Source organism: Brachyhypopomus gauderio, unplaced genomic scaffold (genome assembly GCF_052324685.1).
Source record: "Brachyhypopomus gauderio isolate BG-103 unplaced genomic scaffold, BGAUD_0.2 sc46, whole genome shotgun sequence".
In the NCBI taxonomy this organism is placed as follows: Eukaryota; Metazoa; Chordata; class Actinopteri; order Gymnotiformes; family Hypopomidae; genus Brachyhypopomus; species Brachyhypopomus gauderio.
In genome coordinates, this window is record NW_027506872.1 from 2,311,261 (window position 1) to 2,330,071 (window position 18,811).

At 45.0% G+C, this 18,811-nt stretch overlaps 2 protein-coding genes across 2 annotated transcripts; both read left to right on the top strand.

Annotated features, from left to right (window-relative positions):
• Window positions 1-10,737: 10,737 nt before the first annotated feature.
• On the top strand, window positions 10,738-14,818 carry ddt (D-dopachrome tautomerase). The gene is made up of 2 exons (XM_076986400.1): window positions 10,738-10,933; window positions 14,319-14,818. The coding sequence occupies exons 1-2, from the start codon at window positions 10,761-10,763 to the stop codon at window positions 14,389-14,391; spliced, it is 246 nt and encodes an 81-aa protein (XP_076842515.1). The 5' UTR covers window positions 10,738-10,760; the 3' UTR covers window positions 14,392-14,818.
• Window positions 14,819-15,450: 632 nt separating this feature from the next.
• On the top strand, window positions 15,451-18,782 carry gstt1b (glutathione S-transferase theta 1b). The gene is made up of 5 exons (XM_076986399.1): window positions 15,451-15,659; window positions 16,172-16,259; window positions 17,296-17,446; window positions 18,009-18,185; window positions 18,268-18,782. The coding sequence occupies exons 1-5, from the start codon at window positions 15,548-15,550 to the stop codon at window positions 18,463-18,465; spliced, it is 726 nt and encodes a 241-aa protein (XP_076842514.1). The 5' UTR covers window positions 15,451-15,547; the 3' UTR covers window positions 18,466-18,782.
• The last annotated feature ends 29 nt before the right edge of the window (window positions 18,783-18,811 follow it).

The window sequence follows — 18,811 nt, forward strand, 5'->3', positions numbered from 1 at the left end:
CTCGGCCCGCATTTATGCCAGAAGTGTTTGATGGTGTTTCCTGTACGTGGCCTGACTGGCTTGGGCAGTTTGAGTTAGCTTCTGAATTGAATGGTTGGGATGATAATTTAAGGGTGAAGTTTATGACCTTATTACTGAAAGGAAAGGCTCGGGAAGTCTTCTTGGGTTTACCAGCTGAGGCCAGAACTGATTATAGGCAGCTGAAGACTCATCTAGAGAAATACTTAACCCCACCTGCTAATGAGGAAGTTGAGCGGCTCAATTTTCAAAGCTGTAGACGTGAGGGTCGGGAATCAGCTTGTGAGTTTGGGAATAAAGTAAGGAGATTGGCCCAGAGAGCTTATCCCGGGGTGGAAGGTAAGGTCGTAGATATGTTGGCAAAGGACCATTTTATCAGTCAGGTGGGAAGGGGTGATATAAGGGTGCAGTTGAGGGCAGCCAAACTGAAGAGCTTGGAGGAAGCCATTACCTTAGCTACAGAGCTGGAAGTGCTACGGGATTTAGAGAGGGAAGACTATGTGCCAGAGGAATCTAAGGTCCGGAGTGTTCAGGCACATTGTGAGAAGGGGGATGCTGGCGCTCTTACTGAGGTTCTGAAAGCTATTGACTATTTAACTCAGGAGGTTCGGAAGTTAAAGGAGGAAAGAGCCCACTCACCAAATTTTAATGTGGGGAATAGGGGGTCTAGGTTTAGGAGTGATTCAGACCCATCTAGTCGGCGGTGTTGGTGTTGTGGTGACCTTGGTCATATAAGCAGGAACTGTACAAAGGCAAAGCTGTCGGAAAACTAGAACGGGTGGGTGTTCCGGGCTGCTCACCCACCCACCCGGATTTGTCCAGTCAGCCCCTATTGTGCTTGGAAAGTGCTGGTATGGGATTTTATATCCATGGGAAGGTATTAGAACAGCCTGCCAATTGCCTTATAGATACAGGGGCACAAGTGTCTCTCTTGAGCAGCACATTCCTTTCTGATTTGCAGGTTAATGCCCAAGCAGAATTACAGACTTATAAGGGGAAGGTGCGGGCGGCTAATGGGGCGCTGTTGGACATTCTTGGGATTTGGGAGGGCCCTTGTGTTTTCGACGTGTTACAGGTGAAGCACCAATTCCTAGTTTGTAGAGATATTAACCAATCAGTTTTGTTGGGTACTGATTTCCTGTCCAAGTTTGGGGCCATCATCAATTTAAAATCAAATACCTGTTCACTCTTAGGAAAGAGTCTGCCGTTGCTCGGGGCATTTGGGAGAGGGGAGGTTGGGAAGGTTGTGGTTAAGGAAAGTATAGTCGTTCCCCCCCGGTCAGAAGTAGTGATACCTGGGTTGGTGCCAGGGGTACAGTTGGGTGAGGTTTATGGTCTAGTGGAGCCCAGTGAGATGCTCTTAGAAAGATATGACCTGCTCGTTGCTCGTTCTGTTGGTCAAGTAGTTCAGGGGGAGATTCCTGTTAGAATCATGAATATCTCTACCGAACCGATAGAGTTGAAGACAGCCATGTCATTAGGGGTTTTCACGTCAGATATAGAACTTTGTCAATCCCTGGATGCTGCTGGAATAACCCCTGATGACCAAGTAGATAACATCATGAGTAACTTGGGGCTGTCTAATAGAGGCTTCAGCAGGGAGCAGCTAGAGGCCGTTAAAGAACTGGTACAGTCAAATTTGTCTGTTTTCAGTATGGGTCCCCATGACCTTGGTAGAACCCCCCTATGTTCGCATCGGATCGACACTAAAGATGCCCCACCCATTAGAATGGCCCCGAGGAGAGTGCCTATTCATTTCCAGGATGAGATGAACCGAGAAGTCCATGCCATGCTGACTAATGGTATTATCAGTCCCTCCTGTAGTCCTTGGGCAGCGCCAGTGGTGTTGGTGAGAAAGAAGGATGGGACACTGCGCTTCTGCGTTGATTACCGGAAGCTAAATGAGGTTACTGTAAAAGATGCTTACCCCCTTCCACGTATTGATGATGCCTTGGACTCTCTTGCTTCTGCCCAGTGGTTTTCCACTTTGGATTTAGCCAGTGGTTATTGGCAGGTGGAAGTGGATGAAAGGGACAAGGATAAAACTGCTTTCGTGACCAGGACGGGTCTGTACCATTTTAATGTCCTTCCCTTTGGATTGTGTAATGCGCCTAGCACTTTCCAGCGCCTCATGGAGTTGACCCTGGCGGATTTGCAATGGACCTCCTGCCTTATTTACCTTGATGATATCATTGTTTTTGGTAGGTCTTTTGAGGAACATCTTAGTCGGTTGCAGACCGTTTTGGGGAGGCTGAGTCAAGCCAACCTCAAGGTTAAGCCCAGCAAGTGCCAGTTATTTGCGAGGCAAGTAAAGTACCTGGGACATGTGATCTCCAAGGATGGGGTCCAGACGGACCCAGAGAAGGTGGCTGCAGTCCAACAGTGGCCTGTTCCAAAGAGCCCCACAGAGGTCAGGAGTTTTCTGGGGTTGGCCTCATATTATAGACGATTCATTAAGGACTTTGCTAAAATAGCTAGGCCATTGCACCGACTCACAGAGCAGGGAGCCAAGATGAGGTGGACGGGCGAGTGTCAAGAGGCTTTTGATGAGCTTAAGAGACTGTTGACAATGGCACCTGTTCTGGCTTTCCCAGACCCAGAGGCGGTTTTCCTGCTGGACACGGATGCAAGTGATACAGGTATCGGAGGAGTCTTGTCGCAAAAGGTTGGAGGAAAAGAACGTGTTATAGCATACGCAAGTCGCTCTATGAGTCGGACAGAGAGGAACTATGCTACTACAAAGAAGGAACTGCTGGCTGTTGTGACTTTTATGAAACAGTTCAGACACTACCTGATGGGGAAGAAGTTCACGCTGAGAACAGATCATAACTCCCTACGGTGGCTTCATAGCTTCGACTGCCCTGAGGGTCAAGTTGCAAGGTGGTTGGAACAGCTGGCATCGTTCGAGTATGACATTGTCCACCGCCCTGGAGTTTCCCATCGAAATGCCGACGCTCTGTCCCGACTACCGGTTGCTGAAGTAGAGCAAGTCTGCTTGATGGAAGAATGTGAACCTCCAACTTGGGACTGGAAGGTGGAACAAGATAAAGACGAGATCCTTCGTAAAGTGAAAGCCTGGGTGGAGCAAAGTAGGTACAAGCCTCCCGTAGAAGTGAAGCAAGATCCTCAGCTGCGGGGCTATTGGAATATGTGGAATACCTTGAGTCTGGAAGATGGAGTCTTAAAGAGCACCCAGAGGGGTCTTCAGGGAGTCGATCCATGCGAGCGAGTTGTGGTTCCAAAAGTGTTAGTCCCAGAGGTGTTAGAAAAACTGCATAATACAAAAACAGGGGGACACTTGGGAATTAATAAGGTAAAGGAAAAGGTGAGGATTAGGTTCTTTTGGCCAGGATGGAGTAATGATGTTGCAGAGTGGTGTACGAAATGTGAGCTTTGTGCTGTATATAAATCTAGTGGGCCAGAGCCCCGTGCCCCCCTTCATCCCATGCAAGCTACCTACCCATTTGAGAGGGTGGGGATAGACATTGTAGGCCCCTTGCCTACCACGATCCAGGAGAACCGGTATATACTGGTAATTGCTGATTATTTTAGCAAGTGGTGTGAAGCATTTGCTTTAAAAAATCAAGAAGCTGATACTGTGGCTAGGGTAGTGGTCGAACAGTTCATTCTTAGGTATGGCACACCAAAGAGTATTCATACAGACCAGGGAAAGAACTTTGAATCTGCTTTATTTAGAGAGATTTGTGATCTCTTGGAGGTCCAGAAAACTAGGACTACTCCCTATCATCCTCAATCAGATGGGTTGGTAGAACGATTAAATCGTACTCTGACAACAATGCTTTCCATGTTTGTACATTCAAATCAGAGGAATTGGGATGAGCTCCTTCCATATGTAATGATGGCTTATCGGAGTAGCACTCAAGCTAGTACAAAGTTCTCTCCCTATCATGTACTTTTTGGTAGGGAAATGGTTATGCCCTCGGATTTACTGTTCAATGTGGAGGTGAACAAACCATATACATCAGTAGGAGGCTATGTCCAGGAGGTGGAGAGCAGGCTGCGGTCTGTGCATGAGGCAATTTGTAGACACCAACAAAAAGCCTCACTGAGACAAAAGCAATTTTATGATTTACGGGTGCGTGGGCCAAAATATGAGGTTGGGGATCGAGTGTGGCTTCGGGACAAGGCCAGGAAAAGGGGCCGGTGTCCCAAGTTTCAGGGACATTATACGGGGCCGTATACAATTACAGAAAAGTTGTCTGAGGAGCTCTTTAAATTGTCTTCCCAGGGTAGACCCTTATTTGTTGCGCATTACAATCGCCTTAAGCTCTGTACGATTCCTTCTCTTCCAAGGGGACGGCGGAACGGCCATCGGGAACCGACTGGCAGGATCCCTGGAGAGAGACTGGATTCCCGTTGGAGAACTGCAGGGGTGGAGGACAATTCTATTGCTCCTGCCTGGGGAATCCGGTACCGGGCCCAAGGACATGCTGGGCCTTTGGAGACTGCTGGGGAAGAAGTTGCAAGCTCCCCCACCACTATAAGGGAGGGGATAGCCGATACAGTAGTAGACCAGCGGCCTTCAGGAGTTTCGGACCCAGATGAACCTCTGGCGCGCATGGAAGGATCAAGCGGGAATCGCGCTGGACCTCAAGGGCCAAGTACTTCAGAAACTGTTGGACAGAACACCTCGGGGGCAGCCGAATCTGATGTTCCTCAGCCACCTTCATCTAGACGGGCTAGAGTCCTTAGGGCTCCAGTGTGGCAAAAGGACTATGTGATTGATTTATGAATGACGTGGGGACACGTCTAGAGGCAAAGTGGGGGTAGTGTAAAGAACCCTTAATTTAGGAAAAAGGGGCGGGGTCTGGGTTTTAAAAGGAAGTGATTTCGGAGAACGGGGACTCCTGGTATTGGACCGGCTGTGGGTGTCGCGACAGAGAGAAGACGGAGGCTGATGGGTTGCGAACTAATTATGCTGCCTGGCGTTTGAAGAGACACGCTTAACCGGGAAATGACTGGCTGCACCCGGGGGCGAGGACTTCCCAAACCAAGCCGGGTCAGTTGATCCTTGGTTAGACTTTTTATGGAGATATACTCCCGTGATGATAACCTGGGGTTGGGTTTCAATGTGTGTTTCGCATAGCGGATTTCCCGGATGTTTAGTCTCCGTGTCTGATTTTATTTTATAAATGCCGAGTGACTGCTAGTGTTAATTATGATTCTATGCATCTCCCAGGCATCTTATAGCTGTGCAGGAAGGCTGAGCTAGGGCTAGGCAACACATATTATATGATAGTGTGCTCCATATTTAGTGGGTGTGGTGTTGTGTAAGTGGGTGGTTGATCGTAAAGTGGGGGGTTACTTTGTGGTGGTCATTAAAATGACGTGCAGTGTTGATGTGTGGGTTATGCATTGAAGTGTGTGTGTGTGTGTATTACATAGATTCTTAGCCCAAATAGATCCTTAGCAGTCATCCGATAGTGGGTAAGACAACCGGGGATGTGATGGAACTTTTTATTGTGGTATTATAATAAACTGTGTATTTTTATAGTATTAAGGTCCCTTTGAATTATTGTTGAATTATCCTGGCCAGACCTTCCTGGCTTATCAAAGGTGGTGGCAGCGGTTAATCAATTAGATAATTGATACACAGGCAAAACCACTACACAGATTTTATTCAGCGGTGCTACTCGCTCACAGTGGTTTATAATACACTGAAAGCATGAACAACATGAGCATACACCGAGAAATATAATAAATCTTTAATATATAAGGTCTTCGTTAACTGTTACGTTTGCGGTGGACACTTATCGGCACATGCCTATACTGATCCTCGTGCATGTGACACGTAGCAGGTGCAGATTTTATTCAGCGGTGCTACTCGCTCACACTGGTTTATAATACACTGATAGCATGAACAACATGAGCATACACCGAGAAATATAATAAATCTTTAATATATAAGGTCTTCGTTAACTGTTACGTTTGCGGTGGCCACTTCTAATCGGCACATGCCTATACTGATCCTCGTGCATGTGACGCGTAGCAGGTGCAGATTTTATTCAGCGGTGCTACTCGCTCGCACTGGTTTATAATACACTGATAGCATGAACAACATGAGCATACACCGAGAAATATAATAAATCTTTCATATATAAGGTCTTCGTTAACTGTTACCAGTGATCCAACTTCGACATGATATCGTCAAACAACATAAAAACTCTTAATTTAGAGATAGTTAGCCGAATATCGGCTAGAATCGTTCACCAAACATAAAGAAGATGCTAAAATCGAGTGGCACTAGCCACACTAAGTGCCAAGATTTTGTGGCACATGTCATTTATAATCGGCATGTGCCATTTATAATCGGCATGTGCCACTAGGTGTCACTTCCTGTTGCCACATGCCAAACGAGGACCGAACCCCCTCTCCCTTTTGCGCTTTCCCGTAATGCCACTACGTGCCAAACAAACATTTTTCCGCACCTCTACCTCATTCAGGAGCGTCTCTACTTTCACATTCGGTGAAGTTCCTCTTTTTTCCCCGTTTAGATATGGTTTGTGATAGATCAGAGAGCAAACTTCTCCGGTGCAGGACAAATTTAAATGAATTTGCATATTTATATATTTATAAATATTTATATATTTATAGGGGGGCGTGTCACCGTGTGCGCTCAATTCCACGTTGATTGGGATGTACAAAAGAAACGTGTGTGGATTCCGACGTACGCACAGTTTGATACATCCGGATTTTGGCGTACGCCAATTTTTAGTAAGAAATCCACGCAAGTCTTTGTACATGAGGCCCCTGGTCCAAAGTATTGTACTTGTATCAAGAGCTGGTTAGTGCAAAAACTGAACTGTACTATTGCTGCTGTCGCGCGCCACTAACCAAGAGCAATGCCTGTGCTGCGTGACAGTTGCCTGGTGGCTCACAGCGTTGTCTCGCATCAGTTATGGATCGGTGGCTCGCGAAAGTTCTGTTGGCTAGTGATGTAACATTTGAAGCGATGCCTCAGAGCCTGTATCGAGCAAAAAGGGGCGTGCCAGATGAAGCCCTGGTTCGAGGCGTGTGTCATTACCGTAAAAATCACGTGACTGATGACAAACGAGACCTCGGATTCAGTGGGCTACGTCATTGTTTCATTTTGAGTGTCACAACCACATAAAGGGGGTTTGAGCCTTGCGGCCCTTTGTGGGTTTTAAGATGGTGTTAGTGGTTAAAGTTCTGTTATGAAATAGATTAGATCAGCTATTATTTATTATTCATATTATTATAGACTTTAAGCTAGTTGTAAGCTAGGTAGGCTTTCAAGGCGTCTAAGAAAAGGAATTGACTCAACCCCAACACTGTTAAAAAGCTTCTTAAAAAAATAAAAATCAATAATTTGTATTTGTTCCATCTGTTGCAGTTTCCTGTCTTTCAGTTCCATAAGCACTCTTGTATTTATTTGTAAGCATTCATCACATCACTCAAATAATAATATTTCCATGTAAAAACACACTTTTATATTCATTGGGACGTGGCAAATTTTTTTTATTTTATACACAGACATTCCAGTTTTCTCTGACTCAGAATTAATTGAGTCTGTCATATATCCTTTTGTACAGCAGGTGTCACTAGTGAGAACGAGTCAACGAGGCTTTGGCTAATGAACCTTTTGGTGAACCTTTGAGCTGGAAAGCCCTTTTGGTTCATGAAGCCTCGTTTTGCCACCAATACTGTTGGCTTATGTTCGGTGTCCTCTAAACAAGTGTACTTGCCGCAGGGGCGGTTCTAGACCAGTTTTACTGAGGGGGCCTGGCTGGGGCCAGGGCTTTGGTCAGAGGGGCACATTCAACCCAGGGCAAAAAAGACAAGGATTCGAAATCTTATTTGGTTTATTTTTATAAAACTAACCATTAACCATTGTAGCCAAAGTGAATGGCTCAAAATATCACATTTGAGACAAAAAAAAGAGAACATTTTACAGACTGTATTGATTGGAGAAAATAAATCATATTAAAATAAATAAATATATGTTTATATATTATATTATTATAATTATATATAGTATCAAATCAAATCAAATCAAATCAAATTTTATTTATATAGCGCTTTTTACAACAGTTGTTGTCACAAAGCAGCGTTACAGGTGCCGAGTCCTAGCCCCCAGTGAGCAAGCCAAAGGCGACAGTGGCAAGGAAAAACTCCCTAGTTTATTGCATGAGGAAGAAACCTTGAGAGGAACAAAGACTCAGGGGGGGGAGCCCATCCTCCTCTGGCCGACACCGGTCACCATGACAACAACAACAATATAGACAGAATGTAGACAGAATGTAAAAGATGCAATAATGTCCATTTAGACAGAATATAAAAGATGTAATAATGTCCATCATGGTGTAGGCATCCGGTTAGGCAGGAGGTGGCCGGCCCAGGATGGATATACATAAATATTTCCGATTTTCTTTGACCTGTCTGTTGTGCTCCTTGTTTAAGACATTGACCAGTGTTGCATTAGCTGCTGCAGCTTTCTGATAGTCTCTCCATGTAACCATGGCTTGTTTGTGCTGCTCAGACCTTGCATGCAATACAAACCCCGCCTCTTTGTAAGATGCTTTCTTCCAGTTTTTGAAACCAACCGGCGAGTCAAAGACTGTGTCTGGGCTATTGGGAGGGATAAGATGTCTGCAAGTGTAACAATACGCAGAGTCCAACTGTTTTGAATATTCAAGCCAGGGGTGGATGTGGTACCAGGCTGCCGTGAAGCTCCTCCCCCTGTCCCCCATCAAGGTCCTACATGGAGCTACAAATATTCAATCAAACGATTCCATGGGACATCGTCAGGGTACGCGCCTGCACATAATTTCTTGAATGTTTTCAAATGAAAATACAGCATACGTTACTTCGCTTTAATTTGAAATAATTCTACATTCTGCAAGCTGTTTAAACTGTTTTGCTAGTGTATATAAACATAGATATTGTCTTAGTTCCTACTTTTCGGTATGCAATTGTACCATATATAAGAGAGAGAGAGAGAGATTGACACAAAACCAAAGAGGGGAAAAACAAAAAAAACTATGTAATTATTTTAAAGTGACAACATATTGTTAAAAATACAATTAAAAATGGATAATAAATTATTATTAAATTAATAAAGAAAATTAACATAGTTTTACAAAATTACCTGAATCTTGTTTTATGCTGAATACTTACATTACTAATAATTAAAGTGTAGAACCTGATGCAAGAAAGAACTCATGTACCTTGAGAAGCTTTCATGATTCATAAGGATGTTGATGGTGGAAACAATAATGAAAAACAATAATGAAAACTTGACTTGTTGATTACATCGAACATAAGAGCATCAGAGACGCTTACTTCCTTACTTCAGGCATCATGACATCAAACACTAAACCCAGGGGCCGATGCACATTTCCTAAATTCACAGCAGTCTTGATCGTTTCAGTCAGTGTGATGGTCTAATGGTGCATATACAAGGAATCTTGATCATTTCAGCCAGTTTGATGGTCTAATGGTGCATATACAAGGAATCTTGCAGAGTCATTATTTTGCACATATATTTGCATGTGTGACACACCAAACTGGATAAGAGACTAAATGAACTCTCAAAAATGTGGTACTGACCATTATCAGTGACTACCAGCACCAAATAAAGGTGCAATGTTTCACATTAAATAACATTAATTCTGTTTTCTCACATTCATTATTTGGCCATATCTTTGACAAAATGCACATGTATGACAGGTCAACTCACTGATTTTCAAGGGGTTATATATATATTCAACAAAGTGCCTGTCCCAAAATGTGGTCAACAATATTCTGTAAATCATTTTCTAGAGGTAAATATTCCTAGGGTCACTGATTCGTTCATGAACTGAGGGCTCTCTTTCACTCTCTGATTTGTTCACTGAACTGAGGGCTCTCGTTCACTCTCTGATTCATTCACTGAACTCATTTTCTGATTCGTTCACTGAACGTACTGCCACTGTGATTCACATTCTCGCTGCCACCCACTCGCATTTTCTTTTTGATTGCACATTTCAGAAGACAATATCAACTTAATGTAGTTTTTATCTTAATTATGTTCTAATTTAATATTTATTTTGCACTCAAAGTTGTAGGTTAGTTCAATTGACACTCGCACACGCAACTTTCGTTCGCCCCCCCCCCCCCCCCCCCCGGCTCAACAACTTTCGCACCCCCCCCGGTAGCCCTCCGCAATAACTGGTATCCAAGAAGTAGCTCCCAGTTCCAAAAAGGTTGGAGACCCCTGTTATAGACACTAGTGCACTTTTCACATCATTTACTAAGACCTTAGAGACACTAGTGCACATCTCACATCATTTACTAAGACCTTAGAAACACTAGTGCACATCTCACATCTTCATTTACTATGACCTTAGAAACACTAGTGCAAATCTCACATCATTTACTATGACCTTAGAAACACTTGTGCAAATCTCACGTCTTCGTTTACTATGACCTTAGAAACACTAGTGCAAATCTCACGTCTTCATTTACTATGACCTTAGAAACACTAGTGCAAATCTCACACCTGCGTTTACTATGACCTTAGAGACACTAGTGCAAATCTCACATCTTCATTTACTATGACCTTAGAAACACTAGTGGCGATCGTGGTGTTTTCTAAAACTTCATCTTTAATATTCCCTTAAACACCCCAGCAGGCAGATCACGGTGCATCAGCTGCTGTGTAACATGGTGTCCAACGTTCTGCACACTTGACCCCCGCACTCCCGGTGTCTTTTCAGAGGATGAATGTGGTGGTGAAGCCCGGTCTGCCGGTGCTCATCGCCGGCTCGTGCGCCCCGTGTGTGCTGCTGTCGGTGTCCGCCATAGCGGTGACTGACACGGCGGAGAAGAACAAGGAACACAGCGCTAAGATCTTCCGGTTCCTCACGCAGGAGCTGGAGCTCCCCGAAGACCGGTCAGTAGGTTCAGGGCAGTCAGACCCCCGCACTGCACATTCACGTCAAATATTAGATGTCATTCCTCAATCCAGTGTCCGGTTGTTTTACACTTGTACACATAATGAGCTGTTTCAAAGAGTTCTTCAAAATCGGTAGCTGCCGTACTAAACTGCGGTAAAATTGGTTTCATGTTCACATATTCGGAATTCTTTCTTCAATAACTTTGAAAGTATCTGCAGAAATGTGCAAATTTCCATTTCTGGCAAACAAAACAAATACCTACAATTTGTTTACGCCAGGACTAGACATATTTTAAGTTGTAGACAACATGTTATTTAAAATGTACTGTTGTGACCGCTACTGCACCGTCTACAAATGACCGTAACACTGTTCACACGGACGCAAGTGGCGGTCGCAAAGGCCCCAGAGCACTGCGCACTGTTTTTTGCAATAATTTCAATAGCTTTTCAATGGTCCATCATTTTTGTATTACCAAATGGACCAAACAATTTGTATTACACAAAGTGCATCTTAAATAACAATCTACACATCAGAGATGGGAATTCATAGCTGTTATCTATTTGTTGTAGTCAGTGGTCTTATTATTTCAATAGCTTTAAATGGTCCATCATAAGACCACCAAACAAGTTGTTTTACACAAAGTGTATCATAAGCAACAAACTATTGAAATTCTTAGACAAAAGCTGACCACCACAAATAGATAAGAGGCAGGAATACCCATCTCTGAGTTGTAGGTTGTTATGTAGGTTGCAGTTAAATTTGTTTTGTGTTCTTATGATAGACCGTTTAAAAGCTATTGAAATGATTAGATAAAAACTCACCACCACACTTGGCTAAGAGGTAGAAATACCCATATCTGAGTTGTAGGTCATTATTTAGGATGCACTTTGTGTAATACATGTTGTTTGGTGGTCTTATGATGGACCATTTAAGAGCTATTGAAATTAATGCAAAAACAAAAAACAGTGCGCAGTGCTCTGGAACCTTTGCGACCGCCACTTGCGCCCGTGTGAACCGTGTTAAGGTAATTTGTAGATGGTGCCTTAGACGTTGCAGTGGTGACAGCAGTACATTTAAAATAACATGTTATCTACAATTAAAATACGCCTATTCCTGACGTAAACAGAGTTGTAGGTGGTTGTTTATGTTGCCAGAAATTAGAATCTGCATATTTTGGCACTTTTGCTAAAAAAGTCTTAAAGCTATTGAAGAAATAATTCCGAATATTCGAACGTGAAACTAACTTTACCACAGTCCCGAACAGCAGGGCTTAATAAGTCCAGCTACAACTGATAATTAACTGAATTAAACTAATTAACTGTTACCGATTAACTGTAATTAACTGTACTGTACTGTAACTTTTTGTATGCACTTTTCCAAGACCAAACTACAAGCGCTGCACAAGTTACCAAAACAAGGTTACAGTATACAAAAAGACTAAGACGTACATATACAGTTAGAACATCGGCAATCACAAGACGTTCCTTTAAAAGGAAAATATACAATAAAAGTCTTATATGGAGAGGAAGACGAATGGGAAGCCCCTTCAGGTCAGACCCCGGAACTGGGGCTGACGTGACCCTGTGCCATCACACTGTGTTGACGTGACCCTGTGCCGTGACTGTGCTGACGTGATCCTGTGCCATGACACTGTGCTGACGTGACCCTGTGCCATCACACTGTGTTGACGTGACCCTGTGCCATGACTCTGTGTTGACGTGACCCTGTGCCGTGACTGTGCTGACGTGACCCTGTGCCATCACACTGTGTTGACGTGACCCTGTGCCGTGACTGTGCTGACGTGATCCTGTGCCATGACTCTGTGTTGATGTGACCCTGTGCCATGACACTGTGTTGACGTGACCCTGTGCCGTGACTGTGCTGACGTGATCCTGTGCCATGACACTGTGCTGACGTGACCCTGTGCCATAACTCTGTGCTGACGTGACCCTGTGCCATAACTCTGTGCCTAGTCTGTGCAGCTGAATTTTGAACCATTTGGACTCTTGCCAATGCTCCTTTACTAAAGCATGTGTGTAAATCATTGCACTATTCAAGACAAGATGAGACAAATGCAATAATAATTCTCTCTAAATCCTGATCTTTTCAGTGTTTCATAGGTGGGAAAAAAACAAGACTGAACAAGTTTTGTAATATGTACTGAAAATGGTGAATTTAGAATCAAAAACAACACCAGGATTGCTGGAGAAGGTGTTTACTTCCAAAAAGGTACCAAAAGGTACCTGCAAATGCCTAGGAATGTTGTCAAGACCAACAACCGAAACCTGTTTTCATTTAAAATTACAGTTCCTCCCGCCTTTATGAGCAACAATACGGTAGTGGCTACAGCACTAAAGTCATTCAGTTTAACGGAGAGCCGCATGTCATATGCAACAAACATAAACACATTATGAATATGTCTAATTAAGACCTCAAGAGGGAGCAAATAAAATGAAAGCAATGGCAAGAATGGAACCCGGAAACACAAGTTCACCTACAGATGACATCATAGTCTAGCAGATACCAGAAATGTTCAATTAGATAAAAAGAATGCAAAACACTCTAATGCAGCACCTGATATACCAACCCATTTGTTCATTCAAGAGCATGATACACACAGTTTACAGTGCTGTACATAAAATGGAGAACAGTGTTACATTCTCGGATCTAATGAAGATATGTGCCCAAAAAAAAAAAGGTCAACATGACTGAAGACTAAATTTAATTTTAAGAATACAACAAAAATGAACAAGATACATTAGTAATGAAAAATGTCAAAGACAAATAAAAACCCCTCCAGGACATAAAGGTGGAGCTGCATCAAGTGAAACAGAACACACAGTTATAAGTGAAGAACAGGCAGTTTGAAGCAGTTATAAGTAGGGAGGTCTTAACCTTTATAAACGTTTCTACTGCTAAAGGCCCTCAGGCCGTCAGGGAGAGTATTCCAGAGATGGGGGCCGAGGCAGCAGTCTGGGAACGCTGTAGTTGTGTGGTGGCACCCTCATGTGATTATCAACTCATCTGAGGGCCTCCGAGACCACATGCTTTGAGATCAGACATACTGAGGTTGTCTGTTTGACCCGAGTCAGAACTGGGTGAGCTGTGGGGGGGGATGAACTGTGCTGTGTGAGGAGGGGGGGGGTGGGGGGGGGGAAACTGTGGTGTGTGAGGAAATGGAACATGGCTGCACACACTCATAATGACAAGTGACATGGAATGAGATCACACAGCATGCCTCTGTTTAGGGTTTGTTTTATGCTTTGTTGTGATTGTGCTGTGTGCACGTGTGTACTCGTGTGTGTGTGTGTGTGTGTGTGTGTGTGTGTGTGTGTGTGTGTGTGTGTGTGTGTGTGTGTGTGTGTGTGTGTGTGTGTACAGTATCGTGATCAGGTTCTACCCATTGGAACCATGGCAGGTGGGGAAGAAGGGCACAGTCATGACCTTCCTGTAGGACCGCCCACTCCCTGTAGGACCGCCCACTCCCTGAGGACCCCGTAGGACCGCCCACTCCCTCAGGACCCCGTAGGACCGCCCACTCCCTGAGGACCCCGTAGGACCGCCCACTCCCTCAGGACCCTGTGCTGAGCCCATGCACTGCTGGCCCTCAGAGCGTGGGAGAAATACAGGACTTTGTGATCACACAACACAGAAACCAGACTGAGTTTTGAAGAGCCTTTCAGACGGGTTCTTGCTGCCTGAAGGTTTCAGTAAAGCGAATTATAGAATACATACCATAGATTGTTTCACATTACTCAGGAGGGAGTGGTGAGCAATGTGCAATACAAGTTGTTGTAATAATCGTTGTCAATTGATTTAAAGAAACCAGTGGTATACCAGTGTGACAGCACTTAAATAAAATGTTGTTTAGGCTGGTGTTAGTACATCGTTGTTTTTTTAAGATTAGGAAACAAAGAGGTTTGACATCCAAAGCACTGTCACTTTAGAAATGACTGTGTTCCTTTACATCTGACTCTCCTTGCTAGATTCCTGATCTCAGACTAACCCTAATCTTCACTACACTACCACGATGCACGGGTAATCTACAGAGATCCAAACCATAGATTGACGTGACCTACCAACGACTTCCGTGTTCAGCTCAATAATCGTTTTTAAACCGTCTGGGACATCATTTATTCGACTTTGTAATCTTTTATGCAAGTTTCATATCAACAGACATTCTGTAGGCATTATAGATTTTAACGTTTCTACTAGTTTACCAGCAGGGGGCGCCATTCTGCCGTGGTTCGGTACAAAATTCAACATTAAGTGTAGGAAAACCGAGTGTAGTCGGAGTGAAGGCGCAGTCTTCCCCGGTGTTATAGATCTGTGAGTGCGCCAGGCGAGCGTCCTGGTCTGTTTCTTTCTACATGGCTGGTTGCTGTTACACCCATCTGATAACATCGCGGGACATGCGGACTTGAGTGCCCACTCCACTGCAACTGCGTCTCGGGTGGGGGGGGGTGTCGTCACGGGTGGGGGCGTGGTGTCGTCTCGGGTGGGGGGGCTCAGAGTCCGCGCAGCGCAGTCACACACACACACACACACACACACTACAGGAACCCTGGTGCGTGGCTGGCGGGTAGGCTCGCAGGATTAAGAGTGCAAACATGGTTTTGGAGTTGTATTTGGACTTGTTTTCGCAGCCCTGCCGCTCCGTGTATATCTTCGCCCAGAAAAACAACGTCCCGTTTGATTTCAAGAAGATCTCCCTAATGAAAGGTAGGGACACTGCCAAAGCAGCGTACAGCTGGTGTACATAAGAGCGTGTTATTGCAGAGTTTTTGTACTTTAGTTTCCTCGGTGTTAACTTGAATAGCTACGTTTGAGTTGATGTAAGGCACCGGCGCCAAGTTTGCTTTGTAACACATAATAAGCACGTTTATCTGTTTCAGAGCTTATTTGACTACAGAAATGCAAAAGTGGGAGATCTAAACGATCAGTGGTCAGCAAGGGGTTACTGCTCACAGACCGCTCCCTGTGTGGAGATAAGCGCGTTATACATTCAAGTAAAATAAACAACACAAAGTCGCGATGGAACATAAACATAAAAGTGCGCTTTGTGAAAAAGTAGCGCACGTGATAATACAATTAATTCAGGACTCAAATTGTTCGCGTGTAGTTTACGTAGTGTATATATAGCTAACGGGGTGTACGTCTGGCACGTCTACGTCTTTCCTATTCTTTCTTAATTAGTCCTGTCTTTTGAATAAATGTGTGTATTTGATTGACAGGTGAACAGTATGGAGATGAATTCGGTCAGATCAGCATGTTGAGAAAAACGCCTGCTATCCGAGATGGTGACTTCTGTCTGGCTGAAAGGTAACGTAGCCTACATCTCAACTGACCATTATTGCAATGTAACTTATTTTTTTAAAGATATTTTGTGAAGCCGAGTGAGTGTTCCGTTTCAGAAGACGTTCACAGTTAGTTGTATGGATCACATTCATTAGCTGTATGGATCTCGGGACAAAGATGTTATTCCTCTGGTGACAGGAATTCTGGCCAACAGCGAGTTACGCCTTACTGCCTTCATTCCAGCTGTCTCGAGTTCTGCAGGAACTGGGTCTGCTGTGAAGGGTGGGGGTGTGGGGTGGGAGGAGGAGGAGGGTGGGGGTGTGGGGTGGGAGGAGGTGGAGGAGGGTGGGGGTGTGGGGTGGGAGGAGGAGGAGGGTGGGGGTGTGGGGTGGGAGGAGGAGGAGGGTGGGGGTGTGGGGTGGGAGGAGGAGGGGGTGTGGGGTGGGAGGAGGAGGAGGGTGGGGGGTGTGGGGTGGGAGGAGGAGGGGGTGGGGGTGTGGGGTGGGAGGAGGAGGAGGGTGGGGGTGTGGGGTGGGAGGAGGAGGGGGTGTGGGGTGGGAGGAGGAGGGGGTGGGGGTGTGGAGTGGGAGGAGGAGGGGGTGGGGGTGTGGAGTGGGAGGAGGAGGGGGTGTGGGGTGGGAGGAGGAGGAGGGTGGGGGTGTGGGGTGGGAGGAGGAGGAGGGTGGGGGTGTGGGGTGGGAGGAGGTGGAGGAGGGTGGGGGTGTGGGGTGGGAGGAGGAGGGGGTGTGGGGTGGGAGGAGGAGGAGGGTGGGGGTGTGGGGTGGGAGGAGGAGGAGGGTGGGGTGGGAGGGTGAATGAATGCTCTACTGTCCCATGTAACACAATTTACAATAAAGTGTTCAAAATACTTTTGAGCCAAGCTTGGTGTGACCAGTGATCATTCTGTTCTAGAACTCTAACAGTATTCTAAACACATTTGGGGAATTCTGTTCTAGAACACTGTAACAGTATTCTAAACACATTTGGAGAATTCTGTTCTAGAACACTGTAACACAGTTGAAAGTTTGCTACATGGTTACCAATCCTCTCCCTCCAACAGCGTTGCCATTATGATGTATCTAGCGGAGAAGTACCACACCCCGGACCACTGGTACCCGGCGGACCTGCAGAGGAGGGCCCGTGTGAATGAATACCTCTCCTGGCAGCACACCGCCATGCGCCCTCATGGGTCCAAGGTTTTCTGGCTGAAGGTGAGGGTTCACTGGTCAGACATAAAACAAGGGGTTGGTCTCAGCATTGGGGAGGCGGGAACCGCCTGGCCCAGTTCTGTACATGGGCTTGTTTTGGTTAAGATCAAGTGATCATCCTCATTTCTCAAAGTGGGCCGTTACTCACCGGTACATAGTACCGGCATGTCTACATTTCACCCTTTGGCGTACCGTGACCTTTTTGTACATACCAACACTTCTCACAAGCTCCCTGTATTCTTTTCTGCCCTCTTCATATCAGGTTCAGTGAGATTCATAATAGCCCTAAATAAACTACATTTCCCAGAGGCCACTACGTCACACTCACCTGTTCCTATTCTCTCTACAAGTCTAGCACAAGTAATTCTAATGTTAAATAATGAAGTTGGCCTGGCTCCAAAAAGATGAGACAATGACACAGCTAAGCTTCCACCAGAGCCACACACATTATATATTTATATGAGACTGAGAGAGTTTATGTTTGATAGAGAGTTTGAGAGTTTTTATGCTTGATGTTTACTTTGTATGTAGCATGTGTATAACTGATGCAGGTGTCTATTTTAAGCTCATGATCCCAAAGGTTATGAAGGTTGAGGTTCCTAAAGAGAAGATGGATGCTGCTCTCGAGGACCTGAACAGCTCCCTGAACCTCTTTGAAGAGAAATTCCTGCAAGACAGGCCATTCGTTGCTGGAAACGAGATCTCCCTGGCAGACCTGGTCGCTGTTGTGGAGATTATGCAGGTACATGTTCCCTAACTGACATGCTGCCAGCATTCTGAAGTGTGCTCGTGCTAAGATGCTCTCGCTGTTGTGTGGCGCACAGCCGGTGGGTGCTGGCCTGGACGTGTTCGAGGGGCGGCCCAAACTGAGCGCCTGGAAGGACCGCGTGCGGGCTGCGATTGGCGAGGAGCTGTTCGACGAGGCGCACCAGGGCATCCTCTCGGCCCAGAACCTCGTCCAGACTGTGGACGGCAGTCAACTGGAACACTTCAAGCCAAAGATCCTCAAATTCTTCCTTTAAGTCACAGCAAAGTGAACCTGAAGGTTTCTTGGTTGCTTAACAGCTAGTTACTCATTTTTTTTTTTACTTTGTGCCATTTAAACACAACATGGCATGTTGTGGAAAACGGTGAATAAAAGAGTTCATGGGTAATTTTGACAGGATCAGTGACGGGTTAGCTGCCAAGGGCTCAGAGCAGCCCCGTTGTGTCAGATAAGTAATTGGTTACCATTTTTTATTATGATGTTTTTTCTAAAGTGAACTTTTTTTAAATGAAAATGGATATCATGCTTTAGAGCTTGTCCATTAAAATACAGAAATAAAGAAACAGTATATGATCGACAGTGTTACGACCTTTTCTCGATCC